Here is an 18,937-nt window from a genome sequence, read left to right as displayed (position 1 = left end):
TTGGTGTGTTTGAGAGAAAAATTCTTCGAAAGATCTACGGACCAATCTGCGTTGACGGTGAATATCGACGTCGCATGAACCACGAGCTATATCTGCTGTACAACGACATCAATATTGTTAAACGTATCGAGATGCAGCGATTGCGTTGGCTAGGCCATATCATAAGAATGAGCGATGATGAACCCGAGGCACGCAGAATTGGCAGGCCAAGGAATAGATGGCGCAAACAAGTGGATGACGAGATGAAAAGGCGCGGTATTCCAGAGTGCGAAGCAACAAATAGAGAGAATTGGAGATCTTTTCTTAGTTCGGTCTATGGAACAAGTGTTCTGTAATGGGCCAGCTAAGTAAGTAAGTAAGGGTTTCAAATGTCAATTCCGAAGCACAAACGTCAAATAGATCCCAATAAAAAAATGTTAACCTGGGAAAAAGCTCTAATGCAAACGCCGTTTTAGGTACAAGAATAGTGTGAGTTGTATAGTTTACATATAACCGGATAATAAACCCACTGGGTTTTAAATGTCAGTTCCATTGTGTATACGTCAAATAAATGCCCATAAAGAATGTAAACCCGGCAATAAAACTCTGATCCAAATAGCGTTTTAGCTTCTAATTTTTTTAAAGGTTGTGCTACATTTTTGACCGTAGATTCTTTCCTCATCATTTCATACCACAAATGATGAACACATCTTTCTGCAGCAAATTCGTGCTAACATACATACATACGTATATAAACAGGCATGTATGTATGAGTGTTTGGCATGTTTTAATTTTTTAATTTGTTTTTTTGGGAGAGTCAAATTGAATACGCGAAAACAGAACAGAAACTTTTGAAATAGTTGTTGTTGTTGTCATTTGCATTCTCATGAGCATTAGAATTTGTAGATTTTTCTGAGTGTGTGTTTGTGAGCAAAATGTTTTGACTTGCTAAAAACAACACAAAATTCAGTTGTTGGATATCGGCTGAAGGCGCTTAACATGGAACGGTAGCAAGTTTGAGGGAAGAAATTCTGTTCGATACATTAAAAAAAATTAAAAAACATTAGCAGATTGAAATATTAAAAGAAAAAAAAAAAAACAAAATTTAAATAAACGGTAAATAAAAATCTCCATGAAATATTTAAAAAATTAAAAACGTTTGGCCTGTTCCCGTACTTTATAAAGTGGTAAAAGACATAAAAGTCGTAAACGATTTTTTTTATAAATTTTGTGTACGGGAACGCAAAATGTGTAAAAGTGGTAAAAATTGTAGAAACTTTTTAGTTCTGGAACAGAGCTTTTTTTTCTCTCATTTCAGATTAACAACAACTATGGCTGCAACCAATAACTGGTCTAATGATTCCATGGAAAATCAACATTTAAACCAAGCTAATTTTCAAAACCCCACCTCCAAAAAAACCTCCTTAAGTGAACGAAATAAGAAATCCCTACGTCAAAGTATTAAAAAAACCTTTTTCGAATATTGTTCGAATACCTCCATCCATGGTATTAAATATTTTGGCGAAAATCGTTCATGGACCGAACGTTTGATATGGATTTTCGTTTTTATCGTCTCTCTGTATTGGTGCGTCGACGCGTTGCGAGAAATAGCTCACAAATATCAAGAAACACCGGTAATTGTAAGTTTTTCGGACAAATCTACAGATATTTGGAAACTTCCATTTCCCGCTGTTACGATTTGTTCGGACATTAAGAGAAGAAAACCAAAGGATGACTTGTACGGTAAGTTGATTTTTTTTTTTTTTTTTTTGTTTCGAGAAATTTAATATGTTTAACCCAATGCATATTGAAGAGGTAGTGGTGTCACAGCAACTGTTCGAAAACGAAGTGTCAAATCCCTTGGTAACAAAATTATTTTTCAGGTATGTGATGAAAATCGATTTCGAGCCCAAAACGAGTCAAAAACGACTGTAGGTGTGATGCATTTACATTTTCCGATTTCGAATTGTTTTCGATATAGGTTTCATATTGCATTGTTTATGTATATTTGACTCCTATGTATATCGGATTACTCAATGAAGTCTCTAAACTCCAAATCCATTGAGTATTTACCGAAAAAATCGACAAAAAGTCGAATTACACGAAAGCGATATTACGGGTCCAATGGTTGAAATATGTCTGGATTATGCCAAAACAATAAGTCTGTCTGGTTACTTTCCCAGCAAGAATTGTCCAGCAAGAACTTTCTCAGAGAGTAAGGGGTTTTTATTCTCTTTTGCTAGAAAATTGTAAAAAGTAAACAGACACCTTCCCAGCAAAAACCAGCAAGCAATCAGCTGACTTGCCAAAAATGAACAATTTGTCCGCCAACAAAGGAAGCAAACACGTTGTATTTTATTAAAAATAAAAAAGAAAATGAAACAAAAAAGTATTTTTCCACTTTACAAATTTGTTCTCCATAAAACAATACAATTAGACTTTGTTATTTCCACAATAGGTGTGTTCGTTTACTCAATAATTTGTACAAATTTGTACTAGTCCAGTAACTTCTTGTAAACGACTAAGATCTTTTGCATTGTACTGAAGAGTAAACGAACAGCATCCAGTAACAATTTGTACAAATTGTGAGTAAACGAACACACATAATAAAATTGTTTTTAATGTTCACAAACATAAATCAACAAAAAATTAAAAACGGCTGATTGATTGTTTTCAGGAAGAAGAAGAGCTTGCAAGTGCTTGCTAGAAGAAATTTCTCCAGCAAGAATTTGCAAGCTCTCAGTGAAATAACTGTCAAAATGTCTCTCTCGAATCGCTCTCTTTTGCTGTTTTTTTGTGTTAACAGACGACTTCCAGCAACAATTGTTACAAATTGTTACAAATTTTAGGGTAACCAGACACAGCTAATCATTGAATTTTTCTTTGGAGGCTCGAATGTGATGAAAATAAGTTCAAAAGCCAAAAATATCGCTTCATTTCGTTAAAGAAATAAAAAAAATTCTTGCGTTTGGCAAAAGTGTTAACTTTATTTTGACGAGTCATATTTTGGCTTATTTTGGTAATCTTCATTTATTCCCTAATGAAACGTTGCTAATATTTTCTGTATTTAAATTCACCACTAGATACTTAAAAAAATTACATTTGAGAGGTGTAAACATTATTTTGACACTCACTGTATTAACAAATGACGTACCGCCTTTAATACCCTAGACAGACGGCAGCGTTAATTTGCATTAACTACCTTAATTCAAATTAATTCGTGCATTATCCACATTCTTAATGCACAAAATCAAAGGAAATTTAAACTGAATTTAGCAATTTCAATATGGCAATGCTGTTGAAAATCAATTGTTTTTTTTTTGTCAAATTTCCGTGTTTAAGAAAATAATAAAGGAAAGCAAATCAGCAATTTTCGCGTTTCTTCAAAATAAGTAGTGGTCTTTCGCGAGTAGAATAGCAGCTAATCGTTTTCTACGCCTTCTAACAAATCTCTTTTTAAAATTTTTATTTTCACAAAAAATGTCATTACCCGCCATACCAATTCTATCGAAAATTATATCTTCTTGAAATGTTTTTTAAAGTTTTGCAATATTTTTATAATATTAAAAAGACTCAAAAATATCGCGAATAAATTACATTTATTTTTGCTTCATCGTGGTGAAAATGTCAATGGTAGAAAGTGTATTTTTATCGCATATTTTGGCGAACTTTTGTAAAGCTTTATGAAATGGTCTGCTGGGTACAAACAGACAACACAAACAGCTGTTTCATAAATGCAAAAACTATCGTCTGTCAGGGTGAAAAATTAATTCAAATTAGGACATTTTTAATGCAAATTAACTCTGCCGTCTGTCTAGGGTATAAAATGCCTTGTTCGCTCTCTATTCGTTGTTCGAACCCAAATTACGATGTAATTACTTCATTTTCCATACAAAATTTAGAGAACGAACAACGATTTTTGTACATTGTTCAATTCAGATTACTCTCAGAACGACGATAAAATATGTCCCATCTTTAACAAATGAGAGAATTTGTCGAAATAAATTAGTTATGACAGGAAAAATACAACATTTTAAAATTTATTAAAAACCTAAACATTTTTAGAAATACTACAAAATGTGAATGAAAAGTAAACGATTTAACGACTAGTTTACATTCAAATCATAGCAAATTTTGTCTTCTCTTCCATTGCAGTTGAATTTCTTGTCCATCGTTTCAAATTCGCGTACAAATTTAGAAACAAAAATCAAATGCCTGCCGGAATGTCTTTATACCAAAAGTTATTTTGGCAGGTCTCTCTCTCTCTCGTTAATTTTTAAAATAGAAAATTTTGAAAATATACTGAAAACTCCAAAATTGTGAAAAAAAGAAAACATGAATGAATATAATAGAATTTAATATTAAATAGATATCTGAAAGAGGGATAAATATTTTTTCAGTTAATTTAAATTAACTTTACTCGTCTTTTGGCTGAAACTTTTTTTAAAATCAGTAAAGAAAAACCATGAAAATATGAATCATGTTGCTATGAATTGTGTACCATGTCATATGAACGAGTTAATTCGTGTACGTAATTATGAGAACGAAAGACGTGATTCAAATGCTGGTATGAACATGGTATAAGCGGTGTTTTAGTGTGCTGGACGTCGTTCGGACTTGATATGTAGAAGTCTTTATGGGACATAGTTTTTTTTCTGAATAATATGTTTTTCTTAAAAAAATATATATCCCTAATATACATCGAACATAGAAATAAATTATTAAATGTCGTATGGAATTTGACACTAACATTACATCACAGTTCAGTCAGCAGGGCATTGCTGTTACCACATATTGTTCCACCATGACATAACATATTCAAAATTTGTCGATACCACTACCTGTTCAATTAGCCTTGGCTTATAGGCTGCTTATATGATAGCTTTTTACCAGGTTAACCTTCTTAATGAGGATTTATTTGACGTTTGCGCTATGGAATTGAAATTTGAAAACCCAATCGGTTTATTAAAACCGGTTAAGTGCAAACGGAGTATTACCCCCAGTTTTTGTAAAAATATTTATTGTTCTCACACGAAATGTCAAATTTTGTAGATCAATTTACTCGCCTTACGGCAAATGTAGAACGTTGATTTTTGAATGAGGAATTCTATACTATATATAGAACATGCCTACGAAGAATTAGGTCTGTATATCGTCTAGGGGCTGAGCTATGGATGCTCAAATTATTACGAATATAGACGAACGAACAAAAAATACTTACAAAAACAGGGGGTTATGCTTGGTTTACTTTTACGAAATCCACTCGATTTCAACTGTCAAATCCATAGGTTAAACGTCAATTGAAATCCAGATGAGATTTCATTTGACGTTTGAGCTATGGAATTGACAGTTGAAATCGAGTGGATTTCGTAAATGTAAACTTAGCATTAACCTTTCAAATTTATAACCCTACGTTTACACATGACAGGACAATTGAGTTCATGTATTATTTGCCAAAAACCCAAAACTTTCCTGTGTGACGCAGGCATCCCGACAACTGCAAAAACAGCTGTAAAATTACTAATGAAAATCATCGATTTCTTTTTATTTTCCGTTCACATTTTTTTGTTATTGTTTATTATAGTTGTGTTCCTTTCCTTGTCTGAGGTTACCATTTTTAACCTGCAAAGCGTTCCTTAACCCCAACAAATGGTAAAACCGGAAGCAATTTTTAAGAGAGAGAGAGAACAAAACTGGCTTTCTCTTCCACCACAGGCTACCGGACAAATTTCTTCGGGTAAAAAATGGTAGAACTGATTTTTCGACATTTGTATGAAGATTATTTTGCAATGAAGAAAAAAATTACAAAAACGAATGAAAAAAGCGAACGCTGACAAAATAAAATTAAAAACAGCGAAATAAAAGTAGAAAATTGAACATTAAGGTTTCTTTTGTGGCACTTTTACATTAAAAAGGTAAAGGAACAAAGCTTATGGCTATAAACAAAAAATACCACGCCAGTACCCGGTTGGGGATTATTGTCCTGATAACGCACCGACTAATGCTTGGTTTACATTTACGAAATCCACTCGATTTCAACTGTCAAATCCATAGGTTAAACGTCAAATGAAATCCAGATGAGATTTCATTTGACGTTTGAGCTATGGAATTGACAGTTGAAATCGAGTGGATTTCGTAAATGTAAACTTAGCATAAGATTTCTACGAAATCCACTCGATTTCAACTGTCAATTCCTTTGCGTATACGACAAATGAAAACTTATCTGTAGTGGGATTCTGTAACTTTTTTTCTACCGAACCGATATTGATAATTAACGAACATTTTCGGTTGAATTACCGAAAGTGCTATTCTGTATTTCAATGTTATCGATACAAAAATTTTACCGACGAATATCGGTAGAATGACGGAATTTTAAATAAGATGCAGGTCATTTCAAAATGGAATAAAAAAAAATCACACTTTAAACGACATAATGCTTATTCAAAATTAACATAATTCAAAATTCTAATGAAATTATTTAAATCACAATTGTATATAAAATGATTATTTTTCAAATTACATGTAGAAAAATTCAAACTAAAAATTAAAAATCGTAGTTAAAACTATAAATGTACGTTTACATATAACTATATTTATTTTATTTTTTTATTTATTCCAGTGGCTTTTTATTGTCAAATCCATTGGGTATACGTACATATACATTCACATAACCCGACAAGTTATAATGTAAACGTGGTGTAATATTCGACAAATTGGTTGAATTGTTTTTGTTTTCAGAATTTTTATGGTGTGGAGGGATATTTTTAATAAGATCGAATATAGAGTGAAAAAGAAGATGTATAATTGTAACATTTAATACGTGTATTTTGAACAGGATTTTTTTAAATTTTTTTTATTGATCTGTTATTTCAGAATTACGTATTATCAGGGAATATGACGATCATGGTGTTGATGTTGATGCTAATCGAAGCCACCAATAAATTTTTATATGGGTAGAAACTGTTACGGACTATATCATTAAACAGAAATTTTTCGCGCAATTCTGGAGGTTACTAAATGACCCCCAATTTCATCCATTATTTTATAAAATGTATCCATTTCCAATTTGTAAAGTGTCATACGCTTCCTATTAATTAGACTGAAAGTATCCACCATATGTCGCAGAATCTTCTTTTTTATGCGTAAAGAAAAATATATCTCAGCTTACCTTTTTATTTGACATAATATATATTCCAAAATCATTTCTTAAAATTTTGATTTTTATTGATTTTTTTGTTTAAAATATGAAAATTCTTTTATGTCGGTAGACTTAACGACTCCTTTTTTTCGTCGGTAACTGACCGATGATTTTCGATAATTACCGACATAAAAATCGGTAGAATTTGTATACAGAATAGCACTTACCGACAAATATCGCTAACTATCGACATTTGTCGTTAATTCCATCGGTAGAGATTTACAGAATCCCACTACTGAAATCCATTGGCATTGGAATTGACAGTTGAAATCGAGTGGATTTCGTAAATGTAAACTTATGCTCTGTGGTAGCCACATCTTTATATAATTTCATTACCTTTTCCTTTAATTGCCACATGAAAAAAGTGTAAGTGATGCCAAGTTTGTTCTTGAAGTTTTCATGTGGTTGTTGTAACACGACTCTGAAATTTTGACCGATGATTTTCGATAATTACCGACATAAAAATCGGTAGAATTTGTATACAGAATAGCACTTACCGACAAATATCGCTAACTATCGACATTTGTCGTTAATTCCATCGGTAGAGAGTTACAGAATCCCACTACTGAAATCCATTGGCATTGGAATTGACAGTTGAAATCGAGTGGATTTCGTAAATGTAAACTTATGCTCTGTGGTAGCCACATCTTTATATAATTTCATTACCTTTTCCTTTAATTGCCACATGAAAAAAAGTGTAAGTGATGCCAAGTTTGTTCTTGAAGTTTTCATGTGGTTGTTGTAACACGACGCTCAACGGGCCGTATGTGCCGGGGCCATTACGTAATGCCCCTATTGTTTGGTTACCTTGGTATCCTCAGTCACCGGCAGAGCATTCTCGACCGCTCAACTCAACCTTCATCGCTGTATTTTCATTGACCACTAGCTCAGCAGCAACTGTAGTGCGATTCTCTAAAGGCCAGAACAGAATCAATCGTCGCTTGCTTTGCTTGCTTCCCGAAATGTCAAAATATAAAGGAATGCCAGAGCCTCTTTGTCCCGGGCCACACTACATAAATTTCACTGAAATTTTGATATGAAATTATGTGTATCTAGATCGACGTCCATTGTAGAGTAAAATCATAAAATTGCTGTAGTGGGGAATTCGATTTAAGAACACCTAATTTCATGAAATTTTTTTATGAAATTTACGCTAGTGTGGACCGGGACTTTGCAAATCCACTTGCGTTCTCCTTTAGGAGGCTCTGGCATTCCTTTATAATTTGACATTTGGGAAGGAAGCAAAGCAAGCGACGATTGATTCTGTTCTGGCCTTAAAGGCCTGCGTACATAAGCTGCCGTGTCTGATTGTCTTGCTTTCCTGCTTCATTTCTGACATAATAAAAATAAAAGAATAAAGGGGGCCGAACAAATTTCGAACTGGGTTGCCCTTTTCTTTTTTATTCTTTTATCAGAAGCAAGCAAGGTAAGCAGACAAGGCAGCTTATGTACTCACCCCATTACTCATTTTTTGAGTTACCGACAAATATCGGTAACATTAAAATGCTTATAATTTCGGTAATTAACGATGTTTTTCGGTAAGTAAAGCGCTCGGCACATACGGTGCGTTGTGCGTTGCGTTACAGCAACCACATAAAAATGTGTAAGTGATGCCAAGTTTTTTGGAAAACAACAATGTGGCTGACACATTAAAGTTAAACATAACAACACTAACAATCTGTTTCCCCATTGGCCACTAGATTTGCACGCTCCGTTTCAACTGAAGGACGGGCTTTATCTGTGTAGCCAAATATTAATTCAATTTCATTAGTTCTTCCTTCCTTGGCCTTGAGCTGGCGTTCTGCCTCTTGGTTAGCCGCCAGTAATTCTTTCTCAGCCTCACTCAGATCATTCCTGACTTGCTCCTTTAAGCGCTCGGCACATACGGTCCGTTTAGTGACACGTTGGGACATCCGTTGTCCCAAAATAGTTAAATTATGTTTAACTTTAATGCGTCAGCCATGCTGTTGTTTTTCAAAAAACTTGGCATCACTTACACATTTTTCATGTGGTTGTTGTAGCGCGACGCTCAACGCTCCGTATGTGCAGAGCGCTTTAGAGTTTTGATCTCAAGATGTTGGCTAAAGAATAGAAGGAGGTATCAAGAGGTTTTCGGTTGCGTATATAAGACCTATGGAAGACTTCATGTTTATTGAAGACTTCAAGTCTTATCTTGTCTATAGAAGACTTCAAGAAGTGTTCTGTAGTCTATACAATTTAGAAGATCTCAAGAGTTCTTCTGCAGAGCGATTCTCTAACTCATTTTTTGAGTTACCGACAAAAAACGGTGGCATTAAAACGCAAATTTATGAATGAAAATTTTAAATAAAAGTTGGCAACATTGTTGCTATCGATAGAACTTTTCGACTAAAGGCCAAACCTATATCTCTGCATGTTGTATTTTTTGAAGTTACAGCTTTGGCCCTAATTTTTATTGGTCGCTAAATTAAGGTAGAAACCAAGGCACATTTATAGAAGGTAGAAGTGACAATCAGCTGTATTTTCACTTTTTTTGTAAATTTGGTTATCAAAATGTAATAGGGTCTACTCGTGAAATTTGAAACTTCGAAATTTGCTAGAATAAAATACTTCTTTTCATCATAAACGTGTAATCAAAATTACCTACGAGAGTTCTGAATGCGTTATATTTACATTTTGATTCAAATTTGTTCTATTTTAGATGATTTTCAAAATGTATTTATGTTTTTCCTGAAAAAATTTTTGGAACGACCCTATTATTCAATATTTATCTTTGACAATTAATTTTCAATAACAACAATGTTGTTTTTGTAAATTTGTTAGTTGTTGTAATTCATGCATATACCTTATATGAATTTGCCTTGGTAGAAACACAATGAAATACGCCGCTTTGTTCACGCTCAGTTTCATGTAAAGGACTAAAGGACAAGTACTACCTAATTCAAATGCATTCGAATTCATTTGAAATAGGTAGTAGTTGGCCTTTAATCTTTTACATGAAACTGAGCGTGAAAAAGCCGCGTATTTCATTGTGTTTCTACCTTTACCGAAGAGTATCGTTAATTACCGAAATTATAAGCATTTTCATTTTACCGACAAACTCAAAAAATGAGTTAGAGAATCGCACTACTGTTGCCTCTAGAAGACCTCAAAAGGTCTTCTATTGACTTTAGAAAACCTGAACAGCTTGCTGTTGTTCCCAGACCACCTCAAGAGGTCTTCTCTTGTCTATAAAAGACTTCAAGGGGTCTTCTGTTGTCTTTAGAAGATTGAAATAAATCCTGTGTTGTTTATAGAAGTCCTCAAAAGCTCTTCTTTTGCCTCTAAAAGATCTCAAGAGGCCATTTGTTGTCTATAGCAGACCCCTACAGGTCATTAGCAGGTTGGCTAAAGAATATCACAAGAGGTCTTTCGTTGTCTAAAGAAGAATTTTAGAGTCCTTCTGTTGACTACAGAGGCCTTTTGTTGTCTGAAGAAGACCTCAAGTGGTCTCCCGTTGCCTATAGAAACCTCAAAAGGTTTTCTGTTTTCTATAGAAGACCTCAAGAAGTCTCCTGTTGTCTAAAGAAGGCCACAGGAGGTCTTCTGTTATCTGTAGAATTTCACAAGAGATCGTCAGTTGTCTCTAGAAGACTCCAAGATGACTTCTGTTGGCTAAAGAGTACTTCAAGAGATTTTCTGTTGCTCAGAGAAGACCAAAAAGGTATTATGTTTTCTATGGAAGAAGAGGTATCTTCAACTGTAGTAGAATTCTTTATTAATGAAAAGTACCAATAAAAGTTGACAACACTGTTGCTATCGGTAGGACTTTGCGACAGCTTTATGTTGGTTGTTAACTTACCGAAAATTTTCGTAAATTAGCGAAATTATAAGCATTTTAATTTTACCGATTTTTGTCGGTAAGTCAAAAAATGAGTTACAGAATTCCACTACTGGTCAACTGGTCTTTCTGTTGTCTAGACAAGATCTCAACAGAAATCTCTGTTATCTAAAGAAGAGATAAGTAGTCTTATGTTGTTTATAGAAGAACACAAGAAGTCTTCTGTTATCTATACTGACTTGCTTTTTGGCCTCTTCGTCTTAATTTTGAAGGACTAATAGCATCCCAAATTGAATGCACAACCTAGCTTCAAGTCGCAATTTATTCTATTCAGCATTTTTTTACATGTCAATTTGAAGTTTCTTAATAATGCTCCCAATTTCGCCATTGTTCGTTTCGATTTTTACAACTCTTGTTGCCGGATATCTTTTTCAAAGAACTTCTGGGAAATTTTTTTTCGGTTCTTCTTAGTATCTCTGGATCCCCCGCAACCCTGTTCTCTTAGTAAACAATTGGAGCATTATCTTTTATTTTTTGCTGAGGCAGCACGCTGACTTTTAACATACTAAAGCGTCACTTAACGGATCCATTATGTCCACACCTTTAAAGTTGCCTTAATAGGAATAAAACCATCAGTTAGTCTCACGTCTGTCCTCAAAGCCTTGACATCGCTCTCTGGCTTCCTAGGCCACAAGCAGGACCTCCCATTTTCTTCTTGTGTTGTATCCACTCGTTCTCCAATTTATATTAAAGTTCTACCACCAGCTTTTGAATACCGTTGATTTTTCCCCCTACATTCTTAAGCTTCGTTCCCGTACTTTTTAATGGTAAAACTCGTAAAAGAGAGAACTGCAAAAAATTTGTTCTCACACACACGTTTTTTGAAATAGTTCGGGAACGGAAAAATGGAAAATACGCCAAAAAAAACTGGAACAAATGTCAAAGTCGGCGTATCAGCCAATCAGACGCCGTCAACCATGTTACTATTTTTTTACTCGCCCAAATTTGTCGTGTAAAAAGTTTTTAAAGAGAGTGTCATTCGGCGCCATTTTTTTTTTAAAGAGAAGTGAACATTTTACAACTTTTTTGTGTACGGGAACGCTTTTTCGAGTAAAATGTGTAAAAGTCGTAAAAATTGTAAAAACTTTTTAGTTCTGGAACACAGCTTTAATCTGTAGGTCATGGTAGAAGAAACAAGGTAAAGTAAATACTACAACAAATACAACACAGGAACAACCACATAGAAATTTGTTTTTTGTTTGTTGTAATATTTGTGTCATCGGTAAACGTAAACAAAATAAGGAAATGTCTACAAATTATTAGAATTTGTAGCTCATTTCATGATACAATGATACAAGGTAAACTCACGCTCAGAGCTTACAGAGTTGTATTCGCTTTGCCGTCCCTTCATTGACAAAATGATTTTGACAAACTTTGTATGTATATGTTAAAACATACATATGGCAGGTTTATTTACATTTCAAATTCCAAACTAATTATATTTAAAATTTTTAAATTTTCAGACAATTTGGTGCCAATTTGGCCCCGTCTGCCCGCCCGTCTAAAGGATAACTCTCGAACGGATAAGCTGATGTTGTCCAAATATTGGCCTCGTCATAATTTTTCAAAATATTAAACAATTTCAAGAATGAGGCATATCGGTCCATAAAAGTTCAAAGATTTGGTGCGTACGATAACTCACGAATGGATCAACTGATTTTGCTTAAAAATTTTTCCTCGCAGCGGCGGATTTCTCCTTTCTATATAGCTTTACGTGTTCTATAGCGTTTTAGCGCGGTTGGTAGCAGCTTTAGTGGTAGCAACAGCAAAATGGTCCTTAGCCAATTCCTTCTTCAAGGTGGAATTATTAATCTTTGTGGTATTCGATGAGAGGTCCATGGCGGCCGCGTATGGTCTCATGACCAAAACGGAATTGTTGGGATTTGTACACCTTTTGGATGTCCGTGCAGCGCCTGAGGAAAACAGCCTGTTTGGTCTTTTGCAACTTTTTTGCCAAGTCCCGGTCCACACTAGCGTGAATTTCATTAAAAATTTCATTAAATTAGGTGTTCTTAAATCGAATTCCCCACTACAGCAATTTTATGATTTTACTCTACTATGGACGTCGATCTAGATACGCATAATTTCATATCAAAATTTCAGTGAAATTACTGTAGTGCGGCCCGGGACTAAGGAAATTCATACACGCCATCAATTAAAAAGGCTGATAGTAAATAGTAGTGGCGTTGGGTATACTGACCTTCCTGTTCCAACTGCGAAAAGTCTTAGTGGAGGCGACCATCACGGCATGTGTTACCAAAAGCACAGGACCAGAGCGATGAATACCGCCACCACAGACACGACAGTGTCCCATGATTCGACAGAGATTTGATGACCTGTAACAAACAGCACACATTCAACATCAAAATATACATCCACTCATCTTCGCTCCAAACATTTACTTACCGGCTTTTTTGCTGGCAGCCATAAGGTTAATGCTAGTAACAGTGAGCGTGTGAGGATATCGTTGCCGAGATCAGGGCGAATAGAAACCTTGAACACTGCTGGCAATTAAATGCTCTTTTCTGTGATTTGTCTTTTCCTTCCGCGAATAACAATGCAATAACATTCAAGTTAGAACTCTTTGCACGTTAAGAGGACCGAGAAATCCAAAAAATACAAACTTATTTTATTCTCCAGCCGCAGAAACGTTCTCCATGGACCAATTAAATACCGAAAAAGAAAACTTTTCACACATTCTCGCGAAATATTAAAATATTTATTCAAATAAAAATATAAATTAAACGTGAACAAACAATATGTTGTTTTTTTTTTGTAATTGACATACAATAACAACAACAACTTTCATATGCATGGTTGTATTTGGCAGCTCAAGGACGGTTTTTTCAAATGAGATTACCTTCTTATTATGCCATGAGCTCATTTAGACTAGACATAAATCCTCGACTGGATTTAATAAATCCAGTACAAATCTCATTGCATTTAGATATACATTTTGGAGGATTTAAACGGCAGTCAGCTGATTTTTGTTCATAGCACAATTACCAAGGTAGACGCATCAGCCCATCTGATCGAATTTGAAACGTCAAAAGAATTTTTTGTAAATGGAATTCTTCTCAAAAAACATACGTCAAATTACAAATTTATTGTTTACTACTGAAAATGTTAGCACATTATGCTACTAATGCTAACTAAAGAGCAAATAAAGAATTATTTTATCGCAGTTTTCCCATCTAAAATAAATAAGCGAATTATTTTATCGTTTAGACATCGTAAATATTAGTTTTGGTTGAAATATGATATCCAGCGAAAATCTACCAGATTTCCCATTCAAAAATAAATCCTCGTATTGGGTGGATTTGTTTTAAATCTGGCATAAATCCTCGTATACAACTCTGTTTTCTGCAACATGTTTGATAGAAAATACAAAAAGTTTCAAGCTGCCACAAAAAACAAGGTAGATGCATTGTTGAATTGCTACACTAAAAATAATTTAAAATGTAAAAAATTTGTAAACAAGGCGGAAAAATTAAATTTGTTTTGATGTAAAAAGTTGATTTTAATCAACCAAGACTAATATTTACGATGTATAAACGATAAAATAATTAGTTTATTTATTTCAGATGGGAAAACTGCGATAAAATAATTCTTTATTTGCTCTTTAGTTAGCATTAAGCTAGGGTCACACTAGGCAAATATTTGCTCCATTTGTCTCCCAGCTGTCAAGCAAGTTGTGGGATTTTGACAATCAATACATGAAGTCAACTGTCCTGTCATTTGTAAACGCAGGGTTATGTATCTGTTTTCAGATCTGTAAGTACTACTCGTCGTGTGATACATAAAAAATATTTGAAGAATCAAAATGAGATGACAACACAGATGTACATTTTTCGATTAGAGCGCGCTCTATTCTCTTCTGTAAACATAAAGCTGTGGCAAAGCTGTGTTTACATTTTTAGGTTATGTCATATCAAAAAACATAACCATATGTCGCAGAATTTTCTTTTTTATGCGTAAAGAAATGTATCTCAGCTTATCTTTTTATTTGCCATGAAATATATTCCAAAATCATTTCTTAAAAAAATTGATTTTCATTGATTTTTTTTGTTTAAAATATGAAAATTCTTTTATATCGGTAGATTTAACGACTCCTTTTTTTTGGTCCGTAACTGACCGATGATTTTCGATAATTACCGACATAAAAATCGGACAAATATCGTTAACTATCGACGTTTGTTGTTAATTCCATCGGTAGGGAGTAAAGCTGGGTACACATTGTCAGTTTTGAATGACAGCTTTGTTGTTGCTTGCTAGTGTGGCCGTTCATTTTTGTCATTCATCATGCAACCACAAAATATTTTGTGGTTGCTGGACGGTTGGACAGTTATCGATAATTGCAAAAAATCGTCATGCAAAACTGGCAATGTGTACTATACTTTACAGAATCGCACTACAGGTATGATAGGAAAAATCATAAACAGTATGTAAATGACAATTTTGTTGTACATATGAATTTGGATGTGAATATGAAAAGCTTCATAGTATATGTAAAAAACAGATGGTCTGATGACGGTTTAAACAATAAATTTGTAATTTAACGTATGTTTTACAAAAAATTCTTTTGACGTTTCAAATTCGATCAGATGGGCTGATACATCTACCTTGGTAATTGTGCTATGAACAAAAATCAGCTGACTGCCATTTAAATCCTCCAAAATGTAGTATATAAATGCAATGAGATTTGTACTGGATTTATTAAATCCAGTCGAGGATTTATGGCTAGTCTAAATGAGCTATTATGCCCCGAAATCCACTGGATTTCACCAAATCCTGAAATACACCCCGTTGTTTACACTTTTTTTGTTGATTTCAAACAAATCACAATAATCAAGGTAGATGCATATATGCAAATGATCGAACATGCATTTTCAAAACAAGGTTTTGCAAATTTAATTTGCCGTTAAAAAAATATATATTTAATTGTTCCACAAACATCCCAGACGGGACAGGGGAGACTTCTCTCATATCAATGAGTGCACCCCGATTCATATTAGCTCAATGATATGGGACCTACTGTTTATCGCCGAGTCTGAACGGCGTGTCTTACGAAATCTCTTTATAGAGAAGTTTTATATGGCTGAAATACTCAGGAAATGTCGCCAACATTACTGAGGGGTATTTTGCCACCGTTGAAAATTTTGATGTTGCCTGGCCGGGGAACCAAACCCACGACCTTCTTTGTGCAAGGCGGGTATGCATACCATTGCACCACGGTGGCACCCAAATACAATTAAAAATATACGGCATTATAGAAATTTACTGCTTTATTTCGAAATTCATTGTAAAATTGATTATATGTACATATGACATAAAGCATGTGTATAATACTAACAAATGTACAAAAAAATATTTTAGCCTTTACTTACCTGAGGTTACCATTTTTAACCTGCAAAGCGTTCCTTAACCCCGAAAAGTGGCAAAACTGGAAGCCATTTTTAAGAGAGTGAGAGGGGAGAGAGAGCGAAAATGGCTTTCTCTTCTACCACAGGCTACCAGTAAAATTTCTGCAGGTAAAAAAATGGCAGAACTGATTTTTCGACTTTTGTTTGACGATTATTTCACAATGAAGGAGAAAACGGACGAAAAGCAGAAGAAAAAGTCGAACGCTGACAAAACTAAATTAAAAACTGTGAAATAAAAGACGAAAATTGATTTTTTATGTTTCTTTTTGACATTGCTGCCTGATCCACCATTTTTCCGTTCCTTTACTTTTCTGGTAAAAATGTTCATGAGAGAGCAATTTTGACACTTTTCTCTTTTACCATCCTTACCATTAAAAAAGTAAAGGAACAAATCTTTTATCGTTGAAGCATCAAAATTAGAAGTTTTGATTTATATCTTCCCAGAACTGCACGAATCTACAAATGTTTACTATTTGTTCGACAACATAAAGGAAAAATTGCAGGTTTTAGAACATGCTTGAACGAATTTGTATAGGAAAGTATCTTTTGTCATTTTGCTCATTTGCTATTTTTTTTACCAATTTTGATGTTACAATTTTTGTTGCAGCAATTCGCCATCTACCTTGTTTATTGTGATACGTGAAAAGTGTTGCAACGTTTGGTACCTTTTTAGGCAAAAACAGGGTTGTATATCATGAGTACTGTGATTTCGCTGAAATCACGAAATGAGATGCCGAATGTAAACTAAGCATAAAATGTGTAAAAGTGGTAAAAATTGTAAAAACTTTTTAGTTCTGCAACAAAGCACATATGAATTAATTTCATGGGAGATAATACATGAACTTCACAAGTTATGACTCTGTGTATTCACCAACATTTATTATTGTTTCTCACTCTCTCTCTCTCTCTCTCTCTCTCACTTTTTCTTCATTTAGACTTTGCTGATCTTATTATACTCTATAACGAAGAGCCACTTCCAGTTGCCTTGATATTGGAGTATGACGGAAAACTGCAGGAATTCCTAACAATGTTACAAATTTGCCCAGGTAGTTTGCCAGTGAATAACACCTTAATACCACTGGTTCGGAAACCAATGGATTATTTCAAAATACTCGATAAAATGGTGCCAAACTTCGAAATGACCTATCGGAAGTGTTATTGGTTCAACAATGACGCATGCGATCAGTTATTGACCAAAACCTATACCGACGAGGGTATTTGCTATACATTTAACGGACTGAGTGCCACCGATTTATATCGTGAAGATACCGTACAATATCAACGAATGCTCATAGAAACCGCAACGGATTCCATGTCTGCATTGAATCGTACATTAGATTGGAGTCTGGCTGAGGGTTATGCTGCAAATAGTCCAATACATACGTATCCTGCTAGGACGTTAAAAAGTGGGGCCAGAACAGGTTTTCAACTTGGAGTGAAGAATTTGAAAGAAGATGTTGACATCGGTTGTAGTGGACCAACAAGGGGTTTGAAAATTTTACTTCACTCACCTGACGATGTACAAATAGTGGGCGAGAATTTTGTACGCCTCTCGATGAACCGACAAGCCTCTATTGCTGTTAAACCACAAATGATGACCACGTCCAAAGCCATAGAGCAATTCACACCCGAACAGCGTCAGTGTCTAATGCCGGGTGAACGTTATTTGAAATTTTTCAAAGTTTACACTGAGAAAAATTGTGAATTGGAATGTCTAACAAATTTCACCCTAGCCCAATGTGGTTGTGTCCGATTTGCCATGCCTCGTACCCAAGATATGCGTGTTTGCGGTGTTCAGGACATTGAATGCTACGGTGAGGCTGCGTCAAAACTATCAGCCATATATTTCTCCGGTGATTCGCAGATATCAACAAATAAATGTAATTGCCTGCCAGCCTGTACTTCGTTGGACTATGAAATTGAAATTTCCGAGAGTAATTTTAAAGCAGAGGCCTTAGAAAATGAGACGATGGTTGAATTATTTGAATTTGCCCATCTCCACGTCTATTATAAGGATAATAAATTCTTTACTTCACATCGTTCGGAATTGTATGGCTACTATGATTTCATTGCCAATTGTGGTGGTATTTTTGGATTGTTCATGGGTGTATCGCTGCTAAGTGTATTCGAAATATTATATCACATTACACTGCGCCTGTGGAATAATTCTAAGGTGAAAGAAAATTAATTAATTAAAAAAAAATTTGAAAATATGTATGTATTTCTGTTCAAAAATAAAGTGGAAAATTTTGAAAAAAAGAGAAAATGGATTTTCTTGTATATAATTATGTTTGTACACTGTCAAGATCTGCTAAGAAGACCTTTTGAAAGTCTCCTGTCTAAAGAATACCCCTTGGAGATCATCTATAAAAAAGCCCTTTAGGGAGTCTACAATTAAAAGAAGGTCTTTCGAAGGCCTTCTATCCATGGATGGCCTTTTAGGAACTCTTATAATATCTTTATAACTTTAGAAGGCCT

General features: G+C 34.5%; 1 protein-coding gene and 1 pseudogene across 2 annotated transcripts; one reads left to right on the top strand and one right to left on the bottom strand.

Annotated features, from left to right (window-relative positions):
- The first annotated feature begins 930 nt into the window (after positions 1–930).
- Positions 931–18,729, top strand: LOC141390564 (pickpocket protein 28-like). 2 transcript variants are annotated; one of them, XM_073963514.1, is made up of 3 exons: positions 931–1,166; positions 1,298–1,722; positions 17,395–18,729. In XM_073963514.1, the coding sequence occupies exons 2-3, from the start codon at positions 1,311–1,313 to the stop codon at positions 18,645–18,647; spliced, it is 1,665 nt and encodes a 554-aa protein (XP_073819615.1). In that variant the 5' UTR covers positions 931–1,166; positions 1,298–1,310; the 3' UTR covers positions 18,648–18,729. The 2 variants fall into 2 exon arrangements, with proteins under 2 accessions (XP_073819615.1, XP_073819614.1); XM_073963513.1 differs by having other exon boundaries at positions 933–1,095; positions 17,395–18,725.
- On the bottom strand, positions 12,509–13,737 carry LOC141390361 (large ribosomal subunit protein uL4-like; annotated as a pseudogene).
- Positions 18,730–18,937: the final 208 nt, after the last annotated feature.

The sequence above is a fragment of the Musca autumnalis genome, unplaced genomic scaffold, assembly GCF_047663935.1.
Source record: "Musca autumnalis isolate F117 unplaced genomic scaffold, ASM4766393v1 scaffold_1, whole genome shotgun sequence".
Classification (NCBI taxonomy): domain Eukaryota; kingdom Metazoa; phylum Arthropoda; class Insecta; order Diptera; family Muscidae; genus Musca; species Musca autumnalis.
Note: the sequence above shows the minus strand (reverse complement) of the source record. Positions and strands in the feature narration are given on the sequence as shown.

What these genes read in the sequence shown, in the direction of transcription:
- LOC141390564 (XM_073963514.1), top strand. Translation starts at nt 1,311, where the DNA reads ATGGCTGCAACCAATAACTGGTCTAATGATTCCATGGAAAATCAACAT. An exon ending in ACCAAAGGATGACTTGTACG is followed by an intron (nt 1,723 to 17,394) that starts GTAAGTTGATTT and finishes TTCTTCATTTAG; the next exon opens with ACTTTGCTGATCTTATTATA.